The sequence below is a fragment of the Coregonus clupeaformis genome, chromosome 23 (genome assembly GCF_020615455.1).
Source record: "Coregonus clupeaformis isolate EN_2021a chromosome 23, ASM2061545v1, whole genome shotgun sequence".
Taxonomy (NCBI): Eukaryota; Metazoa; Chordata; class Actinopteri; order Salmoniformes; family Salmonidae; genus Coregonus; species Coregonus clupeaformis.
Window position 1 is genome coordinate 20,038,040 of NC_059214.1, and position 19,088 is coordinate 20,057,127.

At 40.8% G+C, this 19,088-nt stretch overlaps 1 protein-coding gene across 4 annotated transcripts in view; it reads right to left on the minus strand.

Annotated features, from left to right (window-relative positions):
- Nucleotides 1-19,088, minus strand: part of LOC121536817 (growth factor receptor-bound protein 14) — a 49,667-nt gene that overhangs the window by 16,835 nt on the left and 13,744 nt on the right. For 2 of the 4 annotated variants that reach the window (XM_041844391.2, XM_045206571.1), the window contains exon 4: nucleotides 6,404-6,560. In XM_041844391.2, the coding sequence (XP_041700325.1) occupies nucleotides 6,404-6,560 (157 nt within the window). Of the gene's footprint in view, nucleotides 1-6,403; nucleotides 6,561-7,036; nucleotides 7,339-11,822; nucleotides 12,080-19,088 lie in introns of those variants that run through there. The other 2 variants (XM_041844393.2, XM_041844392.2) reach the window with 2 other exon arrangements.

Consider the following 19,088-nt stretch of genomic DNA (forward strand, 5'->3'; position numbering starts at 1 on the left):
TCAGAACCATAACAGTAATATAAATTGTTTAGTGCCCAGGGCCCACATACAGTACAATAAGGCCTGTGTCAAGAGCAGGGCATGTGCTTTGCTACCTCTAAAGCCCTGCAGATTGATGATTAACCCTTTATTTAGAGATAGATTAATACATAGCTTAAGGTGGGAATTACAGTACGAGTCCTGGCTCTGTGGGTATTATTATTATTTCAATATATTATTGAACATTACTCAATTCCTTGAACCTCAAATGAATATTAACTGTTCCAATGGAAAGCAGTCGTTTGGAGGCAGTCGTCTGGACTCTGGAACACTGCACAGCCATTTGAGGCCAAGTGATTCCCATTGTATGACCACAGTCAAGGCAAGGCGGTGGGCTGCTGGTCATTCTGGTCAGGACTGTTTGTACTGTTTGTACCGTTTCAAAACTTGACATCTGCACTGTTCAAGTAAATAGGATTTTGTACAATTTTCGGAGGAAATTGTTTAAAGTCGTCCTTGTGCATAGAGTTGTATGGTTTAACTTTGCAATCATAGTTTTTTTGTTTGGCATACATTTTAAGTCTCAGCATCATTCTGTTAACGTGGAATTGCCCAGCAATGTCTATCTAGTATCTTTAGTGGCCTGTTTTTACAAATAGATGAATCAGGAATCCCATTTCATGTCTGAAAAGCAGCTCTGCATTAAGTGCTGAGAGGGTTTACAGAATGAGAATGAATAATGCAAAAACTGTTACATCTAATTTGAGCAGCACTTCATTATAAACTCAGTGAAAGCAGATGTACTTCAACTAATTGTACAAGAGGAGCACAAGCTTTATTTGGCTTGACCAAGATTATGAGTGAATCAGGCCAGATATTGTTATAGGAGGTTCTAAGGGCTCTAAAGGTTAAGAGGACCTAATGTGTGTGGGTGTCCTAAATGGTACCCTATTCCCTATATCAGGGGTATTCAAATACAATTTGAGAAGGTCCAGTCACACACATTTCCTAAGTGGGAAAAGTCCTGATAGAATTGATATTGTCATTTATCGGTGCTCTAGTACAGCATAGTGACAAACTTATCATTGTCCATATTATGATTTGGGATACATGGTTTTATATCAAATGTTTTCAGGACTACTATTAAATACATTAAAAGACCAATCAGATACATTTGAATGAATTACAAATACCTTCTTTATTTTGACTATGAAAATGTGCATTGTACAGGCTGTACTGTAGTAGTAAGTAGGCTATTACTATTTGTCATGCTGCTTCAAAGAAATTTAAGAAATGAGTACAACAAAAAGTATTTAAAAAATGAATGGTTTCTCTTTTTACAAAAATATAATAAAGTGACAACATTGCTGAAGAACAAAAGTGGTTGCATAGTAATCTGTATGCAAAAGAAGTCACTTAGCCAATGTACATGGGCCTTGCATTTCTCTTAATTGAATAAACAATAATAATAAACTAAAGTGCACATTTTATGGAGAACAAAGGAGAGTCCAATAGAAAAGAAAATCAGAGTGCACAGACTGTGTTCCATGCATTCACAAGCCACTCTGGGCCTTGCATCACAGACTGTGTTCCATGCATTCACAAGCCACTCTGGGCCTTGCATCACAGACTGTGTTCCATGCATTCACAAGCCACTCTGGGCCTTGCATCACAGACTGTGTTCCATGCATTCACAAGCCACTCTGGGCCTTGCATCACAGACTGTGTTCCATGCATTCACAAGCCACTCTGGGCCTTGCATCACAGACTGTGTTCCATGCATGCACAAGCCACTCTGGGCCTTGCATCACAGACTGTGTTCCATGCATTCACAAGCCACTCTGGGCCTTGCATCACAGACTGTGTTTAGTGATCCAATTGACATTTTAGTCATTTAGCAGACGCTCTTATCCAGAGCGACTTACAATTAGTGAGTGCATACATTTTTTCGTACTGGCCCCCGTGTTCCATGCATGCACAAGTCGCTCTGGGCCTTGCATCACAGACTGTGTCCCACGCATGCACAAGCCACTCTGGGCCTTGCATCACAGACTGTGTTCCATGCATTCACAAGCCACTCTGGGCCTTGCATCACAGACTGTGTTTAGTGATCCAATTGACATTTTAGTCATTTAGCAGACGCTCTTATCCAGAGCGACTTACAATTAGTGAGTGCATACATTTTTCGTACTGGCCCCCCGTGTTCCATGCATGCACAAGTCGCTCTGGGCCTTGCATCACAGACTGTGTCCCACGCATGCACAAGTCACTTTGGACCTTGCATCACAGACTGTGTTCCATGCATGCACACGTCACTCTGGGCCTTGCATCACACACAGACTGTGTTCCATGCATGCACAAGTCACTCTGGGCCTTCCATCACACACAGACTGTGTTCCATGCATGCACAAGTCACTCTGGGCCTTGCATCACACACAGACTGTGTTCCATGGATGCACAAGTCACTCTGGGCCTTGCATCACAGACTGTGTTCCATGCATGCACAAGTCACTCCGGGCCTTGCATCACAGACTGTGTTCCATGCATGCACAAGTCACTCTGAGCCTTGCATCACAGACTGTGTTCCATGCATGCACAAGTCACTCTGAGCCTTGCATCACAGACTGTGTTCCATGCATGCACAAGTCACTCTGAGCCTTGCATCACAGACTGTGTTCCATGCATGCACAAGTCACTCTGAGCCTTGCATCAATGACTAATGAGAGAAATTACACTTTTTATCTCCTGCCAATACTTTGAACTTTGGCACAAATGGTGTGAGTGCAATTCTTTGTTTGATCTTTTCCTTCAGCTCATCTTTTTGTTTACCATCAAGCATGGTCTCAGCAACTTCACTCATGCATTCTTTAACCAACTCTGTGTCAGTAAATGACTTTTTACGTTTTCCCAAAAGCCAAGCTATTCTCAGTGAGTGCTCCATTGCACTTTCTTGGGCTGTCACCTCGCATATTGGGCTTTGAGCTGATATATTTTTCTCGTTCTCACCTCTGTGTTTTGGGGATACGTTTGCTCAAAATGACTGTGTTTTGTGTCATATTGACCCTTTGCTGGGTCCGGACACGGACCGTGGTCCGCCATTTGAGTATGACTGCCCTATATAGTACACTACCTTTGACCAGAGCCCTATGGGACTTAGTCAAAAGTAGTGCACTATAAAGAGAATATGGTGCAATTTGAGACACACTCTGTACAAGTCCCGTGTATCTCCGTTGGTAGAGCATGGTGCTTGCAACGCCAGGGTTGTTGGTTCGATTCCCACGGGTGACCAGTATGGAGAAAATAAAGTATGACAATTTATGCACTCACTACTTACTGTAAGTCGCTCTGGATAAGAGCGTCTGCTAAATGACTAAAATGTATCTGCATAGAGGCACTGGAAAAACTGTATTTTGTGTCAGTATGATAACATGGCAAAACAGATGCTGAGGCTTGCAGAATACTGGTTCCCAGGAGTGAATAAGCAGGACATCCAGGAATCCACCAACCAAATTCTTTATAGTTTGACTTTTATGGTCTCTTTATAATGCCAACAGATACAGTGCATTCGGAAAGTATTCAGACCCCCTGACCTTTTCCACATTTTGTGACGTTACAGCCTTATTCTAAAATGGATTAAACCGTTTTTTTCCTCATCAATCTACACCCAATACCCCATAATGACAAAGCAAAAACAGGTAAAAAAACAACAACATAAATATCACATTTACATACACTACCAGTCAACAGTTTGGACACACCTACTCATTCAAGGGTTTTTCTTTATTTTTACTATTTTTCACATTGTAGAATAATAGTGAAGACATCAAAACTATGAAATAACACATATGGAATCATGTAGTAACCAAAAAAGTATATTTTATATTTGAGATTCTTCAAATAGCCACGCTTTGCCTTGATGACAGCTTTGCACACTCTTGGCATTCTCTCAACCAGCTTCATGAGGTAGTCACCTGGAATAAATTTCAATTAACAGGTGTGCCTTCTTAAAAGTTCATTTGTGGAATTTCTTTCCTTCTTAATGCGTTTGAGACAATCAGTTGTGTTGTGATAAGGTATACAGAAGATAGCCCTATTTGGTAAAAGACCAAGTCCATATTATGGCAAGAACAGCTCAAATAAGCAAAGAGAAACCACAGTCCATCATTACTTTAAGACATGAAGGTCAGTCAATTTGGAATATTTTAAGAACTTTGAAAGTTTATTTAAGTGCAGTCGCAAAACCCATCAAGCACTATGATGAAACTGGCTCTCATGAGGACCGCCAGAGGAATGGAAGACCCAGAGTTACCTCTGCTGCAGAGGATAAGTTCATTAGAGTTACCAGCCTCAGAAATTGCAGCCCAAATAAATGCTTCACAGAGTTCAAGTAACAGACACATCTCAACATCAACTGTTAAGAGGAGACTGTGTGAATCAGGCCTTCATGGTCAAATTGCTGCAAAGAAACCACTACTAAAGGACATCAATAATAAGAAGAGACTTGCTTGGGCCAAGAAACACAAGCAATTGACATTAGACCGGTGGAAATTTGTCCTTTGGTCTGGAGTCCAAATTTGAGATTTTTGGTTCCAACCGCCGTGTCTAAAGTGTGACGCGGTGTTGGTGAACGGATGATCTCCACTTGTGTAGTTCCCACCGTAAAGCATGGAGGAGGAGGTGTGATGGTGTGGGGGTGCTTTGCTGGTGACACTGTCTGTGATTTATTTAGAATTCAAGGCACACTTAACCAGCATGGCTACCACAGCATTCTGCAGCGATACGCCATCCCATCTGGTTTGGGCTTAGTGGGACTATCATTTGTTTTTCAACAGGACAATGACACCATACACCTCCAGACTGTGTAAGGGCTATTTGACCAAGAAGGAGAGTGATGGAGTGCTGCATCAGATGACCTGGCCTCCACAATCCCCTGACCTCAACCAAACTGAGATAGTTTGGGATGAGTCGGACCGCAGAGTAAAGGAAAAGCAGCCAACAAGTGCTCAGCATATGTGGGAACTCCTTCAAGACTGTTGGAAAAGCATTCCAGGTGAAGCTGGTTGAGAGAATGCCAAGATTGTGCAAAGCTGTCATCAAGGCAAAGGGTGGCTATTTAAAGAATCTCAAATATATTTTGATTTGTTTAACACTTTTTTGGTTACTACATGATTCCATATGTGTTATTTCATAGTTTTGATGTCTTCACTATTATTCTACAATGTAGAAAATAGTAAAAATAAAGAAAAACCCTTGAATGAGTAGGTGTTCTAAAACTTTTGACCAGTAGTGTATACTGGGTAGTGGAATTATTCATTTCTCAATTATCATTTACCTCAATGTATTTTTTTATTTATTTAACAGATTATATTCATGCCAATTTGAGGACCACTTTGGAAAGTTGTTTTAATTCAAACTTTTAAGTGCTATTCTCGTGTACATAGTACATATTTCTGCATACAATATTGTACATATTGTTGTATATGCAGATGAGAAGAGACTCAGAGGAACACTGCAAACTTTAAGACACACTTTACTAAACTGGTTGAATGAGAACAGCACATTTCCAGCTAAATCAATGCTTAAAGACAATGAAATAATGAACAGAACAGATGGGTAAGTTATGCAATCTATGTGCGAAGAATGCTGCTGAGAAATGGTTAGGACGCACCAGTAGAAGACAATAGTCACTTTTGCTGTACAATTCAGTCTTTGCTGACCAACTTGTGGTATCAAAGAGCAGAATCACACTGCAGTGTGCCACATAAAGAGTTTTAAAAAACTTTATAAGCAGGGTTATGCTCTCACTAAATTGGATCTTGTGCACATTCTCGTCAACATACAGTGCCTTGCAAAAGTATTCAGACCCCTTGGATTTCTTCACATTTTATTGTGTTACAAAGTGGGAATAAAATGTATTTAACTGTCATTTTCTTGTCAACAATCTACACAATACTCTGCAATATCGAAGTAGAAGAAGCATTGTTTTATTTATTGTATTATTAGAAATTAAATAACTAAAATATAGTCATGGCATAAGTATACAGCTCCATGAGTCAACATATGTTAGAAACACCTTTGGCATCGATTACAGCTGTGAGTCTTCTTGGTTAAGTCTATAAGAGCTTTGCACACCTGGATTGTGCAATATTTGCCCATTATTCATTATTCTTTTGGGGATTATGGCTAGACAGGCATAGATTTTCCAGCAGATTTACATCCATTTGAATCCCACTTTGTAACACAATCAAATGTGAAGAAATCCAACGGGTCTGAATACTTTTGCAAGGCACTGTAATCACACAGTAATCTAATGTTACATTAGGTATACAGTATTTTTTATGTGGAGGATTTTGTGTCGATTTGACTTGACTTTCTTAATTGCCTCTGATTGGATAAATAAAGTTGTATTGAATTGAAATCTTACCTATGCCTAGATGAGAGAGATGCTCAAACAGAGTCCAGCTGTGGTCGTCAATGCAATGATTCTTCATGACAAACAACTGGCAGATGTCCCGGGCTGTGATGTCAGTGGGAACCTCTACTGCTCGACTGGTTTTGTCCTCATTATACACTTTGATTACCTGCAGCGAAACAAACACATTGACATTAACAACATCTGTATGATATAAAATATATACATGAAATATATACATACATACATCACATTTACACATATCAAATGTACATCAAACATTACAAATAACCAACAAGGCAAGAAATGGGGGTAGGGAGGCGTAATTTCAAACACATGGGATTTTAAAATGTTTTCCAAGCATTAGGTACGTCAAATCATATCTTCAACAAAGCCTAAGATAATTCTACCCCATAATCATTCAACCCACACACAACAGCACCAAATTCGCCCAAAAGTGTGTCACTGTGTCCCTAACAAAGTACTGTGTAGCATATTGCTCCAATTATCTTTTATTTTTTTCATTCACAGCAGGTATGTAACAGTTCTGCATTAAAAAGATCACAGAGAAACTCAACAGTCATGCAATATTAACACAAAACACCAAATAAGCTACTAACAAATGCATCTAACATCACAACTTACCACTCTGTTGGGAGACAAGCAAACTTGTGAATTTGAGCTAACTCTGCAGCCTATGTATGGCTGAGTGCACAGCATTGTAAACCAGGCTTTTAGTGAGGAACATGGAAACATGCACCAGACAGGCAGACAGCGCAGGGCTGAGCAGAACAAAAAAAGCAGAGCAGAACAGCGAGTGAAAAGTAGAGCCCTTCGCTCTCTTTACTGCAGTGGAGCTGAAATGATCTAATTAGAAAGAGCTGCCTCTGATCACAGCGTTTCTCTGACTCCACAGATATATGTCACGTAGGCTCTGGCCCAATCACCTGCCACCTTTTCCTCAAGTAAAAGAGCCCAGGATCAGCCTGCTCTGTTCCACAAACCCCAGGAGGAGGAGGAGGAAGAGGAGGAGGAGGAGGTGAAAAGAGTCACAAGGCTCGCTCCCCCTCCCTATTCACACAGCCATGGCAAGACGAGTTCTTAGCATAATGCCCTGCATGAGCTCAAAAGCAATTACAAAGGTGCTAGTTAAATGTAATGCTAGTTGGGTCAACTCTGTCTAAAGTTGACAGGGGTGGGTGGGGAGAGGGGGAGGGAGAGAGGCACAGCAAAGATCAGCTGGCTGCCTCTGTGTGCTTGGGTCTTGGTTTAAGGCGGATCGGTGGGGCAGGACGCGCCAGCCCTCTTTTGTGGAGAAAGGAGGTCACAGTGCTCCAGCAGGGCTGGGGTTAGTGCCCTTAAGGAGTCTGCAGCGAATCACAACCTCCAGCTATGACATCACCCCACAATGAAGTAGACGATCTAGTGTTTAATCAGTCAGTGCCGAGATTTACAAGCCAAAAAAAAAAGGATTTCCCTTTGTAGGTACCTAACAAAAGTAAAAGGGACTGCATTACTAGGATTACTTTAACAGCCAATGTCCCCTTGGTGGGTTGTCTGTACAGTAGACAGACAAGCTAATGAGACACTGTAATCATTTTTAGATTTTTAGTCATTTAGCAGACACTCTTATCCAGAGCAACTTACAGTTAGTGAGTGCATACATTCATTTTTTTCTTTTTCATACTGGCCCCCCGTGGGAAACGAACCCACAACCCTGGCGTTGCAAACGCCATGCTCTACCAACTGAGCTACATCCCTGCCGGCCATTCCCTCCCCTATCCTGGACGATGCTGGGCCAATTGTGCGCCGCCCCATGGGTCTCCCGGTCGTGGCCGACTACAACAGAGCCTGGGAGGTTATCTCACATCTTGTACATTGCAACGCTTAGGTCACTCACATTGGAGTAGAAAGCTGAGGACGGTAATAATCTAAAAGCCCAGTGCACTTACTGTACTGTATAGAACATTACAATGCTTGAAATGCATTTCCATTGGTAGAAATGACAACAGGAAAAAGAGATGAAAAGAGTGTGAAGGAGCCTCTAAATCAGGCTGTGGAAATAGCATCTAGGCAGGATTCCAGTTGTGTCCCTCTGTGGAAGTCACTTCCTGAGAATTTGCCAAATCAAATCTCCAAAGGATCGTGTTTCATGAGTAACAGGGAAGGGTTTGTCAGGGGGTGAAGAAGCTTTTAGTGCATTTCTCCTGAAGACGACAGGTTGACGTTAGTTCGTCAACTAGGGCTGTGATGGTCATGCAATTTTGGATGACGGTTATTGGTCAGCCAAATGACCGTGGTCACCGTTATAACCATTCGAATATCAAAATTAAATAATAATAATAAAATAAATATCCTCTCCTCTGCTCCTGACTGCATGTGCTGCCATAGAAATAGAATTTATAACACTGATGTAGGGAGGGGGGCGTTGCCTAAGCAACCGAAGACTCATTTTCTACAGCACCTTGCTTGTTTCAGCAAGGAGCAACAAAGTTTCATCACGTTGTTAAGAGTCCATGATACTGCAGAAACTGACTTAACCGCATGAATGGCAGGATTTTTTTTTCTATTTTTTTAAGGTTATTGCAGTTATTTTACTTTCACGACGGTCTTCATCCATAACCGTCGGTTACCCGGTTTTACGGTAAATGTGCCAGCCCTATCCTCAACACAAATACACTGGAACGAATGCTTTTACACAAGGTTTAACATTTTTGTGCCAAGAGGATATTTTAATACAGATGAACTGCGCTGACAGAACATTTGTATTCATTTAAAGTTATTGTTTTATTACAATGCTACACGTGCATTATAAATTACTGTAGTGTTATGCATACTGCATGTAGCACTCTGTCTCTGTATATCTAACAAGAGAAACAATACGGCCTGTATGTCCCTATACTTGGGGTGATCTGCAGAACTCGATATAGACTGCATATCTCTTTATGAATTTCAATGTCTACCACCCTTTAGAGAGCTTTGGACAAATATTTGATGAGGTACTTAAAAAGGCATTCAACACACAGCAACAATCAAATCCTTTGGTTCTGTCCTCATTTGGTGTCCTTTGGTGAACTACTCTCTTAATTGGAGATACAAGATTACAGACAGCAAAAGTTCACAACTCACTAACAGCAAAAACAAAGTGCATAGTTCAATCTAATGAATCCTTCAACAGTCTGAGCCGACACTAGTCTAAGGCTGATCCTATATGGGTTTGATCATTGTTCATAGCATGTTGGATGTTTCAACTAGGGTTGAAATGACTGGCTACAGTATCCATGATAAATCACTTGGTCCAGGGAGTCAAATGAATGGCGAGGCCAGATAAAATGCTGCTGTGAACGGCTGCTTTCTGTGTCAATGAGCACAAAGAGGTGCATTCATCAGGTAGCCATGCTGCTCCATGTGCAGACCTACACTTGTTTTTATTTCAACAGACCACAACTCCAACTCCGACTGCCAAACTCACTTTTCTAAAGTGTCATACTACTAATATACCGGTAGTCATTGCGGTTGCTTTACAAAACCTTCCCTAGAAAGATTGATAAAGTCTGCTATTTTCTACCCGAGTTTATGACAACTTAAGTCCTTCATATTCTCTTCATTATATCCAAAGATAACACCAAAATATTACAAAGAGGATTGAATATATAAGGACTGCTTAATGCCTCAGTTCAAGTGAAAAGCAGTGCCGAGTGCAATCACAGTGATTCTGGAAGTATGCAACTAAATACCAAAGTGCATTTCGGTCCAAAGTAAATGTGAAGTGTGCCCATGATTAACTTCAGATAATCACAGCCGTTCTGGAAATGAGGAAACTTAAAACAATGACATACCCTGTGCAGTGGCTGACAGGGAAAAGGGCTGAGGGTAATAAGATAGGAGTTGGGCAACAGTGATAACGATAATGGTGATGACAGAGCTAAGCAGTGCTACGAGCTATGAACCAGTACTAACTGCAACCCAAACGGCCACGTTGTTGGACATACAAAATGTACAGAACTCCGGGAGGAAAGGAACATGATGTGCTGAGTCTCAATGTCTTCTATTGAGAAAGGAAAGGGAGTGAAAATCCAGACATTTGCAATGGCCTAAATATAGCGTTGTTAAGCAAAGCATAGACGGTTCTAGAAGTCCTCTTTATCTCAAGGACAGGATTGCGGACACCGGTTTACCAATTATTGTGTACTGGTTTTACCTTGAACTCCACTCCCACAGCTGCAGCGCTATCTGTGAGTGCCACAGCAGTGGCCTCAGCCCTGGGCTCGATTCAGTGTGTATCCACTGTACATCCACAGTGCCCTTCACTATGGCAAAGCCCTGGATGAGCTCAGTTAGCCAGGCTACGCCTCCACATGCTTCAACTCCCTGCCTGTCTGGACATAGCAGGTCTAGCTGCTACACCTGGACCTATGCAGTCTATTTTCCCTACTGCTCTTACTTTGAGGCATTTTAGTTCAACATTGTGCAGCTGTATATTCTACGTTTCTGCCACGTAATGTCAAACATTTCATTTCATGGGTCTGATTAATGCTAAACTTATTTTAAAAATAAATCTTCAGGTACTCAGAGGACACCAAACCAAGAAAATGTTGAAAGAGCATAAATAACGCTAGGTCAAACCTTTTACACATTTAACAGTGGTGCTCCTCAAGAGTGGTTCAACAGGCAACAGGCTCACATATAACCTTGAAATGGCTCACTCTAGTGTCATTTTTGTCACACAGGTTTATAGACAATTATAGACACATATCTCAAGCTGTCAGATGTTTTGCATTCCAAATCACTTCTCAGTTCATTCATCGTTAGAGTGATATCATCACAATGTCTTAGTCTGAGTTCACAGTGTCTTTTGAAATACGTGGACACAATTGTGTTTTATTGTCAACCATTGTTTTGGAATAAGTGCTCTGACTGCAACATTTCATCACATTATTTTGCTGCTACTATACACATGCTAGTTCTATGGAAGCTTCTGGTGCAAAATGTAGGCCAGCTAGTCACACACAAAACCCACAACAGAGGAGGCTAGCTAACCTCAGAAGAAGCATGGGCCCTCCAATGACTGCCATATACTGTACTTCAGCAGTAAAGGGGAATATATACTGCAGACAAATACATGAATTTAATGTAAAGAAAATGTGATGACTGATAGGAAAGTGATATAAAAACTGAAGCACTTCCAAAGGATCAATCGAAACTACTTTATCTCTGGATTTGAAGTACGTTTTTTTCTCCAAGTCAAACTGGTTCAGAAACGTCGATGAATAAACAAATTTCCCACAAATAGTTTTTCACTTCTATGTTTCTGAGCAGTTTAGTTTAATCCAATTGTTACTATGTAACACTGACACAATTAGGATAGTTAAAGAAAGCAGAAGTCATGCACAGGGTGGCAAAGAGAGGAAGGTACAGGCACGTTTCCTACCCGCTTCTGATGACAAAGTGGAGTAATGGCAGGCAAGGTGACTCTTCTCGTACGGAAATTCATGCTTCTTTCTTCAGTACACAACAACTAAGGTGAAATATATCCATATATCTTAATTGTAAATACTGGTATTCTATTAATTATTTTTGAAAAACCAAACACGTAATATCACACTGTTAATATCTAGATATTCAGAAGGCTTTCTACTCAGGGATTCTACTGTATGCTATAGAATGCATGTTGTACCTCTACAGTGAGGTCGTGCACACTGAATGTGTGAGACAGAGAAGTAATCTCTGAACAATAAACTCCTCCTTTGTCCTTGGAAAAAAATAATAAAAAATGTATCTTAAAGAAAGCCACTTTATCAAACCACAAACAAGTCTTGATCAAAATAGTTCCAGGGAGGACTATAGTTCTAATGCAGAAGGTCAGAGAAAGACAGAAAGCTAAAATTACTTTATATCAAGATTAAAAATGGTACACAAAAGTTAATAGGTGTATTATATATAGTATTAACTATAGTAATGTAGTTGCCCATTTCTAGCAGCTCAGAGACTGTATTTCCATTGGTACAAATGCAACATGAGGTTTATTATTTTTTGATGAAAAGGAAAATTTTGACGGTAATCAATGGCCAGTCCTTTAGTAGCATTGACAACTATTTTTTCTTTACCAGAACAATATATACGATCATGTTTGTATATCCAATGATACCATTGTACTACAAATGGTAAAGTGTAGAAATGTTGTCAACTTTAGAATAATGTAATTTGCAAATATGTCCACAATATTATCTATCAAATCACATTTGACATACATTTCCATATTTAATTTATCCTAATTTCGTATCGTAAAAAGCTTGTAAATTAAGTGCAGATATAGGGAATGGATAATAGTGCATGGCTGATTTAATATCTATACGACAATACAGCAAGGAAAAGATGTGCATGAAACAGCCTTGTGGAAGAATCCAACAAATCTCAGTAGGCAGATAGAGAGGATTGGGGGAGAGGAGGTGGTTGGCAGACTGTGAATTGGGGGGTTCAAAATAGATCTGCACCAAGTTGTTCCCACAGCTACAATTGCCACAATTCATTATCCACATCTGTTTTACTGTAAGGATGAACAAAGAAGTCTTTATGAAATAAGAGCAGGCTGCTACAGTATGCATTAAAGTTAATGATGTAATAATAAAAGTCACTCTCAATGGTCTGATAAAGATGAGTTACACTGTGTGACAACAATGCTGACAAAGTTTTATAAATGTTTCCACTTAATATTACAAGAAGTAATCCCAAATGTGATCAGCTGTATTTAAGAATGTAACTGTAATCCAGTTACTTCATATTTGTAATCGGATCACGTAATCCCCGCTATATGTAATCCGTTACTACCCAACCCTGGTTACACATTAAATAAAGAGGTCTTCAATGATGTCGTCGATGGGAAAAGAGGATTCGGCCCTGACAAAACCTCCATTTTAATTCCTTCTTTGCTAAACAATTATACTAGCTCCCTTAACTATTCAGCCAAATGCTCCTGCTGATAAGCTTAAACTTTTAAAACGTTTATGAGGTAAAAGGGGAATTTGATAATGATGATACTAGTTGTGGTTTTGTTGGAAAGGTTCAAGCGTTTCTTTTGTCTTATTAAATTAAAGGACAGCAGAAACATGTCCTTGAACACAGGAGACTAAAAACATCCAAGAGTGCTAGATCTCTTTTCATAAAACCCAGTAAGGCATTTAGCTAGGACCTATAATGGGTCACAGCCTAAAAGTGCCCAGAAATGCATTGTTAGATACGGACCACACATGCACAGGCCAGTTCGGCTCTGCTACATACTTCTTTCTGCAGGGAAAAGCTCAGCGTTTGAGCCAAAACTCTCCTATCAATCATAAAATGTCAAGCAGAGAAGGCAACTTCAGCGAGAAGATAACACACTGACTATTTTATGAGAAACAAGGAGACTACAAAAAAATATTTTAGTATTATTTTCCTAAAGGGCTGATAAATTATTTAATCAACCACATTCTATAGGCAAACGGATATCATTTTCCATTTTAGCAGACACTCTTACAGTAGTGAGTGCATAAATTTTTCGTACTTGTCCCCCGTAGGAATCGAACCCACAACCCTGGCGTTGCAAGCACCATGCTCTACCAACTGAGCCACACAGGACCCCATTGGTATACACATTCATGAATTCAACAAGAAAACACATTTTGTTTCATTTTCGATACATTATCTGGCTTCATGTACATTAATAGGTAATTGAAAGAGCATGAAATGTACACCAACACAGTATACAGGTCAGAATTAGACCATGTACTGTAGTTTAGACTAAATCTGGACACATTGTAGAAGTGGGAGGATTCTTTGCACACTCCTTTCCTGACACTCCTTCCTTCCTCCCAGACCAGACAGGGGTGTGGGGGGGTTGGTGGGGTGTTGGCAGGCAGGCAGCACAGCAGTGAATTTCATACATTTCCCCTCATGAGAACAGAGGAGGAGTCCTTCCCAAGCTCACAGGCTCACTGTTTATCTGGAACCACAGCACATCGTCTTGAGAGCACAGACAAGCAGACGCTGCTAGTTATCCTAGAGTGCAAAAATGAATTTGAATTAATGGAGCCAGATTGATAACGGCGTCTCCGCAGCTCTCATAACAAAGCCGGCTCCAGACACTCTGTCCTTGACCAGGGCTTGATTCAAACAAGACCCCTCCACAGGCCCTGCCAGAGCTGAGCAGCAGGCCTGAGACTTGCCAGTCTGCAGGGATCACACACACACACGCACAGACACACACATGTACACACAGCAGGGCTGGAGGTGGAGGAGGAACTGTATCTGACCCCACATGACTGCCTGCAAATAAAACTAACTCTTTATCAAATGCAGGTCTACAATTACGCATAAATACCTTTGTTGAGAGGTATCGCAACAGAAACACTGCTATCCTTGTACTTCTTTCTTTTCAACTGTACATTCAGTAAACTGTACATTCAAATTGATATTTTCAATCCATATTACAGCAGTATTTATTATGTGCTCTTAATATTATTTTATAACACAAAAACAATGCCCATTCTTATATCGTCCTATCCTCCTATCCTGCTTGACTTGACTGTGCCGGACCTGAAATCATAAGAGCATAAATCGTCCACCTAGACATGTGTACACAAGGTATAAGTTCCTTGTGACATGACACAGTGATAGCTCCAGACTGGTAGCAGACATTCCCATTGAGTCAGAAGGCAGAACTGAACACCAACACTGTCTGGAAGCAGGGGGTATGTCTGTCTGTCTGTCTGTCTGTCTGCCTGTCTGTCTGTCTGGTGAGGTGCCAAGCAGAGTGTCTTTCCACTCTCCCAGTTTGGTACACCTAAAAGTCTCTCACCAGAATACATGTGGACATATGCCCTTGTTGTATGACATCTATGTTGCCTCTGAGAAGTATTGACATCAGTATCATGCACTTTCTACTATGGATGGCTATTAAATGATGATATGGATGTTATTAAAATCGTTATGCAATTATAATAATGAACAATTTGATTGCAATGTAACCACCAATATCTTACAAATAAGGTGTTACAAATTACAAAATATCACAAAATATGACAGGCCTGCAAGTAGCTGTGTCATGGAACAATTTGCTTTACGTAAAGATGTTTATTTTCCAATAGTAGGCTCTTCACAACTACGTTCCCTACCACACAAACAACCATAGGGTCTACCTTGCATACCTTGCCAAGCATGGTATGGATTGAAGGGCTTTGTGCTAGCCTTTTGAGGGCCCTTGGTGCTGCAAAGACATGGTAGGAGCTATGTCCCTGGCATTGCCAATGGGATCTAACTTGAGGTCATGCTCCAAAGTGCACAAGTATTCTATTTCACAAGGTAGTCACATAAGTGGCTGAGGGAGCAGGAGTACTATAGGATACTGATTCACTTACTCCCCTTATCACCACATCTGCCCTCATAATCACTGGCTGCCATTAGCCCATGTACCCTCTCTTTCTTTCTTAGTGACAACATTTTGCACATTCTATGCACAGAGTTAAAACCCAAAATAATGTGAAAACAATAATTTAACAAATGCTATTAAACATTAAATATTATATACTGTGTAAAACAGTCACTACACAGTCTGTAACATACCCAAACACCAAAAAGTGTTTAAGATTGTAATAATCAGTGACGAAAGTGTCTACCCTAAAATAACACAACTGTATGTAAAATTGCAATAATTTAAACAACTTTACATCCCCAAAGACATTCGGTATTTGAATAATATTCTATAGAATGTTAATGAATTCGCTTGAAAAACCATTTGAATATTGAACAGTTTAACATGTAATATTGAATGTTGACAATGATGATAGAACACTCAAACAATGTGGGGCCAAACTGGTTCTGCCCATAAAACATATGATAGAGAACTAAAAATGGACAAGGGCAAATGATAAACACAATAGAAACGGATAACAAATTAACTCAACCATGTGTTAGAGATGCACAACAGAGCATGGTGCTTTTCTTGGAGAGTGCTGGTGAAGCTGATGTGAGATTCTACTTGCCCATAGAGGTTGTGGCAGTCATGACTTGGCCGCTTTGTTATGCAAATGCACCATGACACTGCAAATGCACGACTGACAGGGGCTCAGGCAAACTGCTTTCTCACGACTGGAATAGCTTTTAAAACCCATGTAAAACAAAGGCATGTCAAGCAAAGGACCTCGGTACAATTCCGAATGGGCATTCAGTCCAACCACAGTAAACTAAAACCTGGTCAATCACGCACAAGCACACTGGCTGCTCCGATTGTCACGGCAACTAGCACCAATGCAGACACCACCGCTACTAGTCTAGTCCTATCCCTATATCTTTAATAATTTAACACACTACTGTCTCCTTTTTGTGGGACAATGTGTTTCAAAAATAGGGAAGTAAAGTAATCCCATTTGTTATCCATGACTTTATCATTAAATATGATGATATACAGAAACTATAATCTGCGTCTTTTAAGAACAACTGAAGGCAATAAACAACTTGTCTAGTAGAAAACGAAGTATGTGGCATTGATATTAGTCAGAAACATTTATTCTAGTGTAAAAATTCACTACAAAGTGTAAAAAGGATCATTTTGGTCATAAAGTCAGTCACGTCCAAAACGGAGATTTGCGAGATAAAGTTGTATGTCATGGAATGAATTTATTTAACAGAATGAAAGTTACCATAACAGTTTTCCTTGGGTTGGGATGATTTAAATCCTGTCCATATGCCCATAGCTGGCAGCACCCAAGTAATCATACATTCGGAGCGCAGCTACACGCGACCCGATCGTAATGCCCATTCCATGGTCAATTTGGTTTGACATTCGATATCCCTATGGGGCTAGTTAGGGACAATCAGGTAATTACACAATGTACACGAGACGTCAATAGTAGAGCCCGACAGATTTATCGGTGGACCGTTTACGGATGTATTTGCATCAGCGTTTAATCCACCAAAAAGGACCAATATACAGTGAATTCGGAAAGTATTCAGACCCCCAATCTACACACAATACACCATAATGACAAAGCAAAAACAGGTTTTTAGACCCTTTACTCAGTACTTTGTTGAAGCACCTTTGGCAGCGATTACAGCCTCGAGTCTTCTTGGGTATGACACTACAAGCTTGGCACACCTGTATTTGGGGAGTTTCTCCCATTCTTCTCTGCAGATCCTCTCAAGCTCTGTCAGGTTGGATGGGGAGCGTTGCTGCACAGCTATTTTCAGGTCTCTCCAGAGATGTTAGATCGGGTTCAAGTCCAGGCTCTGGCTGGGCCACTCAAGGACATTCAGAGACATGTCCCGAAGCCACTCCTGCATTGTCTTGGCTGTGTGCTTAGGGTTGATGTCCTGTTGGAAGGTGAACTGTCGCCACAGTCTGAGGTCCTGACCACTCTGGAGCAGGTTTTCATCAAGGATCTCTCTGTACTTTGCTCCGTTCATCTTTCCCTCGATCCTGACTAGTCTCCCAGTCCCTGCCACTGAAAAACATCCACACAGCATGATGCTGCCACCACCATGCTTCACCGTAGGGATGGTGCCTGGTTTCCTACAGACGTGATGCTTGGCATTCAGGCCAAAGAGTTCAATCTTGGTTTTATCAGACCAGAAATCTTGTTTCTCATGGTCTGAGAGTCCTTTAGGTGCCTTTTGGTAAACTCCAAGCGGGCCACTCTACCATAAAGGCCTGATTGGTGGAGTGCTGCAGAGATGGTTGTCCTTCTAGAAGGTTATCCCATCTCCACAGGGGAACTCTGGAGCTCTGTCAACGTGACCATCGAGTTCTTGGTCACCACCCTGACCAAGGCCCTTCACCCCCGATTGCTCAGTCTTGGTGGTTCCAAACTTCTTCCATTTAAAAATGATGGAGGCCACTGTGTTCTTGGGGACCTTCAATGCTACAGAAATATTTTGCTACCCTTCCCCAGATCTGTGCCTCGACATAATCCTGTCTCAGAGTTCTACGGACAATTCCTTCGACCGCATGGCTTGGTTTTTGCTGTGACATGCACTGTCAACTGTGGGACCTTATATGGACAGGTGTGTGCTTTCCAAATCATGTCCAATCAATTGAATTTACCACAGGTGGACTCCAATCAAGTTCTAGAAACATCAAGGATGATCAATAGAAACAGGATGCACCTGAACTCAATTTTGAGTCTCATAGAAAAGGGTCTGAATAATTATGTAAATACTTTTTATTTATTAATTTTTTACTGTTTTCGCTTTGTCATTATGGAGTACAGTGTGTAGATTGATGAGGAAAAAATTAATGTAATCCATTTTAGAATAAGGCTGTAATGTAACAAAATGTGGAAAAGGGAGTGGTTCTAAATACTTTCCGAATGCACTGTAAGATACGGAGAAAACGCTTGAAAAAAAGCTGTTCTTCGAAGAATGACTATTTTGCATTTCATTATTTGTTCTGAAGAGGTCGGCCTTTACATGGCCCATGAATTGGGGTATCGGCCTGCTCTGTGACATCCACAGATTGCAGTTCTGTGGAGTTTGCACAAATAGTAGTGTCGTAGCTCATATTAGGGAACTTTAACTGTGGGAAATCGCCTCACTATACAGGCTATTGTGCGTGTTGAATGTTCATGTTGCGGTGTGTTGCCTTGCCTGTGGATCTTGGGTGCATGGAGTGGGGTATCAGCCTACTCAGTGACATCCACAGAACACAACTGTGAAGAGTTTTCTTACT